Source organism: Rhipicephalus microplus, chromosome 2 (assembly GCF_043290135.1).
Source record: "Rhipicephalus microplus isolate Deutch F79 chromosome 2, USDA_Rmic, whole genome shotgun sequence".
In the NCBI taxonomy this organism is placed as follows: Eukaryota; Metazoa; Arthropoda; class Arachnida; order Ixodida; family Ixodidae; genus Rhipicephalus; species Rhipicephalus microplus.
The window spans coordinates 296,232,157-296,244,246 of NC_134701.1; the positions used below are offsets into that span (position 1 = coordinate 296,232,157).

General features: G+C 45.2%; 1 protein-coding gene across 1 annotated transcript in view; it reads right to left on the bottom strand.

Annotated features, from left to right (window-relative positions):
- LOC119162682 (BBSome complex member BBS7) overlaps window positions 1–12,090 on the bottom strand; it is a 287,576-nt gene that overhangs the window by 235,036 nt on the left and 40,450 nt on the right. Inside the window, exon 5 of the mRNA XM_075882301.1 lies at window positions 1,667–1,853. Coding sequence (XP_075738416.1) covers window positions 1,667–1,853 — 187 coding nt within the window. The remainder of the gene's footprint in view (window positions 1–1,666; window positions 1,854–12,090) is intronic.

The window sequence follows — 12,090 nt, forward strand, 5'->3', positions numbered from 1 at the left end:
TTATAGGTTGTTGCAAGTTAAGTGGTTGTGTCGTCGGTTCTTTTCTGACCATGCGCGTGTGCGTGTTTTGCGCTTCAGTGAGAAAAAAAATTATGTACCAACAAGCCTGGCTAGCTACCTTGATCTATTGGGTCTCGCTGGAAAAACTTGGGGAATGCAGCTCAATTGTATATTATACGACTGTTTGGGGTGCTGTTTCTTGGCTCTCCACGATACAGTCTGCCCTTTATATTGAACTCAAGCAAAAGAGGTTGACGCACGATAGAAAATGTTCAGGCACAGGCACTCTATTGAAATTGAAGCTCTCAGGAGACATATAGGGCATGTGGCCCGGACTACCCGCCACCACCTAGCCTCTCTACCGGCGGGTAGGCTTCATACTTCCTTTTCTAGAACAGTGACTACGCATGGTGACTTTCTACCACTAGTTTTACGCCCACGGCAAAGCATTCAGTTCTAACATGGTGCCTCAAACAGCCAGTGATCAACCTGACAATACCATGCTTTTAGAAAAACGAGATTTGTCAATACAAGCCTTTAAGCAGCTTGTCTTACTTCTACTGTACAAAAAGTACCAAGACTGCATCCCCGTCTACACCAACGGTTCCGTCCTACCGAAGAGCAGAACAGCGGTGGTCGTTATTCTAACGCATGCCCTAGCCTTCAAATTCAGGACAGTTCATGACACAACATCAACAGCAGCAGAGCTTGCACCACTTTTCACTGCGCTGCGTTCGATTAAAGACCAAAGCACGCAACGGTCAACCTTCTTCTGCGACTGCAAGGTGGCACTGCTGTCACTTCTGTCAAACTTATGCCGTGGTCCGCAGAAATAGTTGTTTTTTGAGACGACAGCAATGCTACACCAGTTAACATAGAAAGGGAACCACATTATATTTCAGTGGCTGCCAAGTAATTGTGGAATTATCTATAACAACCAGCCTGATCAAGCTGCCCGTTGAGCTCATACAGAAAACCAATCCCGGTCATCACCTCTCGCTACACCGACGTGGCTAGAAAGCTCCGCATGCTTGCTCTGCAAAGCTCCTTGTTCCATTGGAATGAGTCTCTTTTACGCATGCAAGATTACGCTTTATTGATGCGACGTTAAGCTTACGGCTTCCAACTAACTTACTACGAGGTGACGCAACTTTTCCGTGCAGACTATGGTTGGGCGTGCTGTTTACCCATGCATACGCGTTCCACATAGAGATGGCCGACACCATCCCCTGTGCACACTGCGAAGATGAGACAATTCGACACGTCCTGTGCGGCTGCCCAGAATATAACATACAAAGCCAATATATGTCTAATACTTTCAACAAGTTAGATGACCAGCCACTGTCAGAGGAAAGTATGCTGCGCCATCGTCTAGACTCATCATCGCAGACGAAGACCGTGCAAGTCCTAGTGGGCTTTTTGAGCAATACTGGCTTGTTGAAACGACTTTTAATCGGTTGATTACGTGTTTTCCTCTTAATTTTCACCTGTCTCTTTTTTTTCAACCCCCTATTTCCCAACCCCTGTGAAGGGTAACATACCGGATACTAGTATCTGGTTAACCTCCCTGCTTTCCCTTTTCTCGGTTCTCTTTCTCTTTTGGAAAAAGTGGAAGAAGGAGATGGGTGACTGTCATGTTTGCCGGAAGGAAATTATAATTGCTTACCTTGAGCACACGAAGGAGCCTGTCCTGGCAAGCAAGAACGGGCACTAGGGCCCGTAGCTTGTCGATTGGCAGCATGATCATGTCATTTATGCGGCCATTCGACAGATAGTAGTTTTTGTCCTGGCACTCAAAGTAGTGGTTGTAGACGTATTCACCGCACACCGCCAGGTCATTGCCGCACACGCTCCTGCAAAGATACGAGAGAGAGCCATTGCTCAACATCTTTGCCGCGTACTGCTGTGGTGAAATCTAAAAGTGCTGCAGCTATCGCGCTGCCAGTATTTCGCAGAACAACATTCCATTTCATCCCTCTGCGCCATCAACTAAGGCACGCAGAGGGACGCAAAAGAGGAAGTCGAGGCCACCCAGTTAACTGAGCAATGCAAATTTATTGGTATCACGACCATACGCTTAGTCGCTGACGCGTACCAACACTTCCGACCCGCCTCGTTATGACTGATCCTTGCACAAACACTTGGACGAAAAGCCAGAAAAGAACTTTTAACATGCTTCAACAACTCCTGGCTCAGCGGCAGGTTTCCCCGAGAATGGAAATTAAGTCGATTAATACCACTTTTGAAATCGGGAAAATCACCATTGGCCTTGGCAGCGTATCGCCCTATTGCCCTCGCAAGCTGCCTCGGAAAAGTGATGGAAAGAATGGTTCTATTTCGTCTCGAGTGGTACTTGGAACGATACACCAAATACCCTTCTTGCATGGCAGGCTTTCGTCGGGGCCGCTCCTCCATCGACTCTGTCCTTGACTTATCGACATTTGTACAGCAAGAAAAAAGCCGCAAGCGCATATCAGTGGCACTCTTTTTTGACGTGAAGGGTGCATATGATAATTTAGCTCACGATGCCTCCTCACTTCTCTCGCAGCAATGGGCATTGGTGGACGAATGTTTCAATGGGTAAAAGATTATATAACTGGCAGGGGTTTTATTGTGCAAACATATGAGGGTACAACTGCTGAACATTACACTTACTGCGGAGTACCTCAGGGAAATGTTTTAAGCCCCACATTGTTCAATGTTGCCCTCATCGGTCTGGTGAAGGTTCTGCCAAAGTCGGTGTGCCTATCTATATACACCGATGATATTTGCTTCTGGAGTGCTGAAGTTACTCGCCCTCAGGTGCGTGCACGAATACAGCGGGCAGCAACCCTCACAACAGCCTACCTTCAGAAACAAGGCCTAACTATATCAACTGTGAAGTGCGCGTTGATGGCGTTTACACGCAAACCAATGACGCCATACCCTGTTTACATCAATGAGCAGAGTGTCAAATATGCACGGACACATCGTTTCCTGGGCATAATAATCGACAGAAGTCTTACGTGGAGCCCGCATTGCGCGTACTTGAAGAAGAGACTGCTATCTATTGTGCATATAATGAAATTCCTGTGCGGGAAAGCATGGGGAACTTCTGTGGCCTCCATGATACAGCTGTACAGGGCCCTCTTTCTGGGTCTATTGCGCTACAGCTTGCCGGTACTGACTAACACTTGCAAATACAATACTCATTCTTTGGAGAGTTTGCAGGGTCAGGCTCTGCGTATCTGCTTAGGACTGCCCCGAAGCGCTTCTACTTATGCCACAATCATGCTTGCCAAAGACCATCCGGTCAGGACATATAGAGTTGTGGATTGCCTCAGAGCGCACATTCGACATGCTAGCCGTGTCCCCGACCACCACTTGGCCCTTCTACCCTCCGGAAGACCACGTGCTGCGAGAATGGCATGTCCTTTGTGGTGCCTCGTCCAGCCGCAAGTACGTCTAGAAATTCCGGGTATCAAAAAGAAAAGCAATCACTCCAGAGTAGCATTGAAGCAAGCAACACTGCTATTATTACATAAGTTGTACTTGGACCGAACGCAGATATACACTGATGGGTCCGTCTCGTCCAGCAGCTCATCAGGTGCCGCTGTAACTCCGGCTGCAGCAATAACAATCAAGTTTAGGTTGTCGCATATGACTACATCTACGGCATTAGAGCTTGCTGCTATAAAGGCTGCTTTACAATATCTCGTTCAAGAACGTCCAGGAAAATGGGTCATATTCTGTGATTCGAAGGCAGCGCTTCAAAGTTTGCAGTCTGCCATGCGTAGGAGGAGTCATGAACAATTGGTACAAAAAATAAGACATTGCCATCATGAAGCTCTAGCACGAGGGCATGATATTATATATCAATGGCTGGCTGAACATATCGGTATTACCGGAAATCAATTAGCCGATGATGCAGCCCGCTCAGCCCATGAAGGAACCCGTGTAGTCCCGATTCCTCTATCAAGGAATGATGCAGCAAGACAACTTTACCTGCTGGCTTGAGATCTCACACGCACGTTCTGGTCATCTACCAGCTTCCAAAGGTGTCAATTTTATGAACTGGATCCTTCGCTCAAGATAAAGCTACCATCACAACTTTCCCGCTCTGATGCGACACTGTTATGCCGCCTTTGGTTGGGTGTAGCATTTACAAAGGTATACTCCTTTCGCATTGGTATGGCAGACACTCCTACATGCGACTACTGCGGAGCTGAAGAGACCATCGAACACGTCCTGAGCAGCTGCGCTTGCTACGACACACAGCGATGCCAGCTCCGGATGGTATTGAATCAACTTGACCCCGGACCATTTTGTGTGCAGAAGATGCTAGGACCTTGGGCATCTGCCTCAGTTGCGCAGAAAGCGACTAAATCACTGCTATTTTACTTAAAGTCAACAAACCTGAGCGACCACCTGTAGACTGTGTGTGCTCCCCGAGTGTGCTCGTGATTGTGTGTACCTTCTCATCTCTTTGCAACCTCTTTTCTCCTACCTGCCTTTCCTTGCATCTTTATCTCTCTCTCTCTCTCCTGCACAAACATTGCCGTATGGGAGGCTACGTGTGGCAATAGTTACAGTGGAGGAAATTGTGGGCCTGCACTGTTAACTTAATTAACGTACAGAATAGTGATTTTCTGGGGCAGGCCAGCACCTCCTCCATTTTTTCCAGTGTCCGGGCGAAGGAACCAATTTCAATTTGAAGCGGCCGTCAGTGGTAGTGCGGCGTTTCGCCACCAGGTGCCGCAACTGGAGTAGAGATGATACAGATACTCTAAGACATGCCGCCGCGTCTTCTCTCGCACCAATGCCACGGCTCCACTCGAAGCTGCTATATTACTCGGTTTTCAGCTGTAATTACATTGTTTAAGATGTAATAAAAACTCAGAAATGAGGATCGTGAAGCACTTGTTCTGGATACCTAGCTCATTTCTAAGGCATGTGTCGTTCGCTACTACTTGATCGAGACGCTCGTGCGTCTTCTATGCCAATACCAGATAGCTTATGCCAGTAATCCGCCGAAGATCGTTTTGTCACCGTGGTGCTCGCTTTACTGAGAAGTGTTTTTTTGGATAACTTAAAGTTCATTTTTGAAAGAAGCCTTTGCAAGGAGCTAAAATTGAAAGCTTGGGTGCCTAATGCTTTGTTATGCTTGCTACTCTCTGTAGTGGTGTAGCACATTATGCACTAGCGTAGAATTTATGCGCTAATTATAACCAAATCCCACTAGACTGCTTCCAGGGATATAGGTCATTATTTGTTCCCTTCACAAAGTATTGCATGTGTTGCCACCAAGAAAAACAAAGTGTAAGAAAAGAAGGAAGTCTGGCAGGTGACTTCACCATTTGAGAGCTACAACAATCAAATCATCGCGAATTAAACAAGAACAGCTCCATATGCGGCAAGATTTCCGCGACTATTGGCTATGTATTGAACAGGCGCTGTAAAAGTCTGAAGTCTAATGCAGACTCTCAACTTGAGCCAAAGTGACACGCAGGCATGAAAAATTCGTCCTGTGGACCGTAGCTTAACCTTGTCTGTGTATTTGTGGACGGTTTGTTGTAGCTTCAATATCCGGCTGTTCAGCTGTGTTTCTGCTTTCTTCCCTCTGTCCTCTTAATTCGGTAACGAGCAGAGTAGAGTCCGAATGCTTGGGTGGTGCCCGTGGGCTCCCGTTCAGCTTCGGGGCGTAATTTTAGCGTTGCCCACGGCAGTGATCGTGAGGTAGCGTTGTTACTGATAGACTCATTTTTTTTTACTGTTCGTAAACAGAGCACTCCCGTTTAGCGATACCAATAGTCATGTTGCCAAACGTTACGAGTGGTCTTCGACCGCCACTACTTATAATCTATAAAATACTCGGGTTGTAAACGACGGCTACATATTAGAATGTAGTACGATGATTTATTAGCAGACCATTTGTTCTGCCCGACTTCTGCAAGCTCCCGCTCCCTGATCACCAGCGGAATCTGCAATTTCACGGAGGTACAGCCATACAAGGCATTAGGGCAATTCATTTATTTCTCTCAACATACTGCAGCCCCGCAGAACTATCGCAGCAGTGGGCAAATACACACATGGAAGAGCATAACAAGTACGCTCTACATCAATGGTTAGTAATATACAATAAAAAATCATCCAGTGATAAATATCAAACGTAACCAGGCAAAGAATTCCACAATTTAATAGAATGAACAAAAAACTAAATTTAAACGCCACGGCACGATGAACAAAGTAGACATGTTTAACTCATTGTAATTTTGGGTGGTCGTTGGTCTAGGTGTGCTATATATTTGCCGAGTAAAGGGAACCGTGGGGAATTAAGCTATAAAGAAACTTCAAACATTCAACGTGTTCACGGGAAGAGAGACTGGTAAGCTGTGAGATAGGCTGATGGGAACTTGGTGAGAAATACCTGTCAAAGCGACGATAAATGAAACGTACAGCTTTCTTCTGAACAGCTTCTATTTTGTTGATGTCCGAAATCTTGTGTGGGTTGCACACAACAGATGCATATTACAATATTGGACGAACGAGTGTTTCATAAGTGAGGAGTCGTATGCTGAGAGGTGCTGAACGTAAAGTGCGTTGTAGGTAGCCTAATTTTCTAAGCGCATGGTTGCACATGAGATCGATGTGTTGAGACCAAGATAAATCCTGAGTGAAAAGGAGACCTATATATTTGTATTGTGAAACAATTCCGAGAGGGCAACCATTAAACGAATAGGTAAATGGAGAGGGGGAAGGACGCTTGAAAAATGACATGGATGCCGTTTTTCGGAAGTTGATTTGCATTTGCCAAGTGTCACACCATGATTGAAATAAAGCAAATGAATACTTAAGGATGATGTGATCATGAGCAGTTTTAATCGTATGATACAAAACACAATCGTCAGAATACATGCGGATTTTGACAGGAACATTACTTGGCACATCGTTAATCAAACTTAGAAATAAAAGAGGGCCTAACATTGAACCTTGAGGAACGCCAGACGTTACAGTGGAAGTGGAGAAATGAGAAGACTTGAATAGTACGTACCGAGACCTATTGGATAGGAAAGAAGAAATTCAGTTTACTAATGCTTCGTTTTTAAGAATAACAGTGAGCTTTTTTAGCAGTTCGTAATTTGAAACAGTGTCGAAAGCTTTGGAAAAGTTTGTGAATATTGTGTCAATTAGATCACCAGCATCAAGAACCTGTTAGATGTCATGAGCGAATTCACTGAGCTGGGTTATGGTACTAAACCCGCGTTGAAAACCATGATGGGCATCAGATAAAACAATATAGGAATCTAAACATTCGGTGGTTTGCTTGAAAATTATGTGTTCGAGTATTTTACAAGGATGGGATATGATAGGGATTTGTCTGTAGTTCGATAACGACTGCTTTTTCCGGATGTGTATAACAAAAAAATTTTAGCCAATTTCCATGTTGTAGGGGCAACAGACGTCGAGAGAGATTTCTGAAAGATAATGGTTAAATACCGACTAGTCCATAAAGAGTACCTAATGACGAATTTGTTGTCTATATTATCAGGACTATACCTTTCTTCTTCGGATCGAGTTTTAAAATGAGATTCAGCACACCTGGTTTGAAACAACAATATGGCCAATGGAACTGCGAGTAAGCCCTATAAAAGGAGGAACAACGGAATTATCAAGTGTAAAAACAAATGGAAAGTAATTATTGAATCCATCTGCAATACGAGCTGCATCGCCTGTAACTGTGTCATTTATTTTAAATGTGTCAGTGATAGAGTCCATCGGCAGAACCGACTTCCAAAATTTACGTGGAATATTTCTAAGCAAACCGGGCAGTGTAACTCGATAGTAAAAATCACGAGCAGCATTTGTTTTGCTTCGAATTTCCTCCTTCAGAGCAATGAATCGTGCGGCAAGAACAGCATCACCAGTGCGTTTAGCACACCGCAAACGCCCAAGTCGTCGCGAGAGGTGCAAAATTTCCTGTGTGATCCAAGGCAACTCTGAGTTCGTATTTTCTGTTTTTAACGGTACAAAATGCATAATGCACGTTGAAACAAGATCACTGAAGAACTTTGTTAAAGTGTCAATATCTTCTGAAATACTAATCGCTTCAAACTGGGCAAAAGAAGTGCTAAGTGTATCAATAATACCAATATCGTCAGCATGGCTCATGTTGCGGAAAGTAGAATAGATGTATCGGGCTCTCGGTACAGGACATAAAATAGATGCAAAAACAGCTTTATGATCCGTTATGCTATCCACAACAGTTTACACATAACCATAATCGCAGTCTCTAGGGCTGAAGAAGACAAGGTGACTGACTATTTGCTTTAGGCCGGAAGTTAGGGAAAAGTTCAATGTTTCTCTGTGAGGTTGGGAATCATGACCTAGCAGAGATAACGACGTCCCTTTTATATAGGGGACATTAATATCACCCATATATATTAGATTTGGCGAATGAGGAGCTATTTATTGGACGAATTCACTCAGGAAAAACAAAGAGTCCGCGATCAGGTTAGGTGGACGGTAAAAGACAGCAATAACAAAAGCGAATGTTTCAAAGTAAACTTTACACCAAACCGATTCAGTTTGAGACGAAGGATCAAGAGCAGAAAACTTTAAGCCGAAACGTAAATATAAAGCAACGCCACCACCTCTACCATTGATTCGATCACTTCTTACGACATTGAAGCTCGGCAGCGAAATCTCCGCATCACGAATTTCGTTATAAAACTAACTTTCCGTGACATCAATGACATGGGGGGGGGGGAGCAGGAGAAATCTAGCGACGAGAAATCAGGAAAGTTGTTGACTAATCTGCTTGCATTAATATTTAAAATACAAAGATTATCAGGGAAATCCTGGTGGCGTCTACAAGAAGTAGGAGTAGTGGCTGAAGGAGATGCCATCGCCACAGTATCGCAATTACGAGACGGAAAAATTGTGTTAGACTGCGCGTCCCAGTTGTAGTGTATGTTATCAATGAACACGTGGTTGTAAACAATGCGCACGGAAAAGCCGCTGTTGCGATGGGTTCTGGGTGCCTCCCATAGGTTCCTTGTGATGAAACGTACGTTATCAGAATAGTCTTCGGATATGCGTTGATCGGAGCCCTTCAGCTTTGATGAGTTTTAAGAATATGAATTTTCTCACGAAAATCCAGCCGCCTGAAAATGATAGGGCGGCTGCGGCCTGTCTGACGTCTACCTAACCTATGACACTTTTCGATTGGTGGGCAATCCATGCTCAGAGTTTCCGGGAAAAGTTTTAAAACAACGTTGGTCATTGCCTTATTATCATCATCTGGAGATTCAAGAATACCGTGAAGGATCAAGTTATTATGGCGCAGTCTACTTTCTAGGTCATCGTTCTGAGCCGTGAGCGTAATCACCTTCTTATTAAGAGAACAAACTGAGCTTTTTAAATCTTTATTATATTTTTAGATGCATTAGACATGGTACTGGTTGATTCTAGAGCGTTAAGTCGCGACTCAATAGCCTCAAAGCGCGAATTGACTGAAAAACGAAGCTCGGCAATATCCTGGGCAATTTTGTTTTGCCCACCTAGCAGGCTGGAAAACATGGCAGAAACAGAAGGTTCACTATCTATGGATACCACGTGGTTATTGGCTCCGCGCACATCCCCACTCTGTAACAAAGTAGATACTCCAGAGTCGGTGCCGGAGTTACTAGTAGAGTTACCTTTTATACCCCTTGGCCCAAGGTTTAGCTCAACGTCTCTACTCAAGCACAGAGAACTCAAACAGTGCAGAAGCTGAGCATAAATGGAAACATATAGAGATACAACGGTCTGTGGGCAACAAAGCAGCAGCAAGAAACGACCATTTGAACGGATAGAGTGTGCTTTGTCCAAATAACATACCTGCACAATAAAGAAGCACCGCGTGAGCATTGTGTTGTCGCTGCTGCCGCCTTGCCCACTCTAGAACAGCTTTAAATGCCTCATCAAAAGCGAAAATTGATCGCCGGTGGCGTACGGCGTCCTCTCGCGTCGGCGGCGCACAGACGAGTGATGCTAGAAATCATCATTGCCTGAAAACGTCCTCACATGACGCCACATAACATATGGCGTTTGTGACGTACCTAATGGTCACATAACTTGACGTCATCATATAACATCTTCGCTTCATGAAATGAGCTGATCATGAGCGCAGTGCATAACCAGCTGAGGGGCAGAAAGCTAGCTTTGTCTCCAATCCTTAGAACAGTAACAGAACCATGTTGGGCACAGAAATATCCCGGAGGGAAGTAGGAAACATTCTGTGCATTGAATTGGACGAAAACGAGGATAGTTTTTGCCTTTGCGTCGCCTCAAGTGAATCCATACAGGGCGGGCAAGTTTTTTTTTTGTTTTATGTAACTAATGAGAAATGAAAAAAGGCAATATTTTTTCCCGTCTGACACGCAGAGTGGTACACAGCAGTATTATATACTGAGGCATGCAAATAATGAGGTTGCGATAGCTTAAAAAAGAAATTGAAACACGAATGCTATGAAACTCGATTGCATATATTGAACCGCGGTAGCACGGCCTGACAGAGCCAGGTGAAAATAGCGCGCCGCTATGTTCGTGCTGCTTTTCATCCTCCATGCATCCGTGAAAGCAGTCAAGAAGCACGACTGCAAAATTAACTCGCAATGAAACACAAACTCACGAGCCTCCTAATACGCGCGGCCGTTCAGCGCCAGCACCTCGCAGTCTAGCCCCGCTGCAGTGGTCTAGTGGCTAAGGTACTCGGCTGCTGACCCGTAGTTCACGAGATTGAATCTCGGCTGCGGCGGCTGCGTTTCCGAAGGAGGCGGAAATGTTGTAGGCCCATGTGCTTAGATTTAGGTGCACGTTAAAGATCCCCAGGTGGTCGAAATTTCCGAAGTCCTCCACTACGGCATCTCTCATAATCATATGGTGGTTTTGGGACGTTCAACCCCACATATCAATCAATTGACAAATCAATCAATCAAATCAATCATCCCGTTGTCTACTCGCGCAGCGCCATCATGCGGCAGTGGAGGTGGAGCACGCTCTACGGCCGTGCACTGAACAAAAAAAAACAGCGGAGGCGCTGGGCAGGCCCGAGAGATGTCAGAGTGAAGAGCGTTGTCTCACTCGCACGACCGGTGTGCGACAAACTAGGCCGATGTTTGTTGTGCGAGCGGCCGAATGTCCTCAGTGTACTGCAGCAAAAATCTCATCCCCAGGAGCGACTACATTACTACACACATGCCACTGCCGTCTCAAGGCAGCATGGTCAAGAGGAAACGTCCGGTACGGCAGCATAAAAATAATTGCTAAATATGTTTCTCGCGTGAATTACTTTCTTTTTCTATGAATTGATTGGTGTGTCATATCTGTGAAGCATCGACCATGACAATATTGTCACGGGGTCGTGATGTGTACAAAGGAAGCAGACTGGACCACAGAGTACAATATAAAAAGTTGAGAGGCCACTCCCATAGGCCCCTCCGGCTGATATGGGTTCTCATCGCTGCAAATGGTCTTTGGGAAGCTTCGCAGCCTTAGAGAGGAAAGACCGCAAAAAAAAAGATGTCTCGAAGGCTATTTTATAGTGATTATGAATATTATACATCCTCCGAGACCACTTCTATGTGCGTGCTGGTATCTCAGGCCATACATAATTTTTTAACCTGTCGTTTGCATGCCCCGATTAGCTTCGTGTAAGCTTCACCACCAAGCAACAAGTGCACGATCTTCACAAAAGAGAAAGAGATCAAGTCAAGCGCTTGTCCTGACCTCTTGTGTTTTATGAATTTACCCAACACGGCCAGAACTTCTCTCTTTTGAAGCATACGAAGACACGGTGTGTCTATGCGCACATCTCCATTGAAACATCTCAATTGTTGGAGCGAGTGAACAAGCTTTATTTAACCAGCGGATTGAGGCGTGGGCCTAAGCCGCGCCAGGGGCCTTGGAGAGACCTTGTCTCTTATCCACCTCTCATGCTCGCTGGATGGCCCATATTTATTCTGCCCGATCTGAGCTGATCAACGCGGCTTTCCACCGTGCCCCAAGCTGTTCTGGGGAGACTGCATTGGCGTCCTGTATCTGCGCGCATACCCATAAAATGTGCTCTAG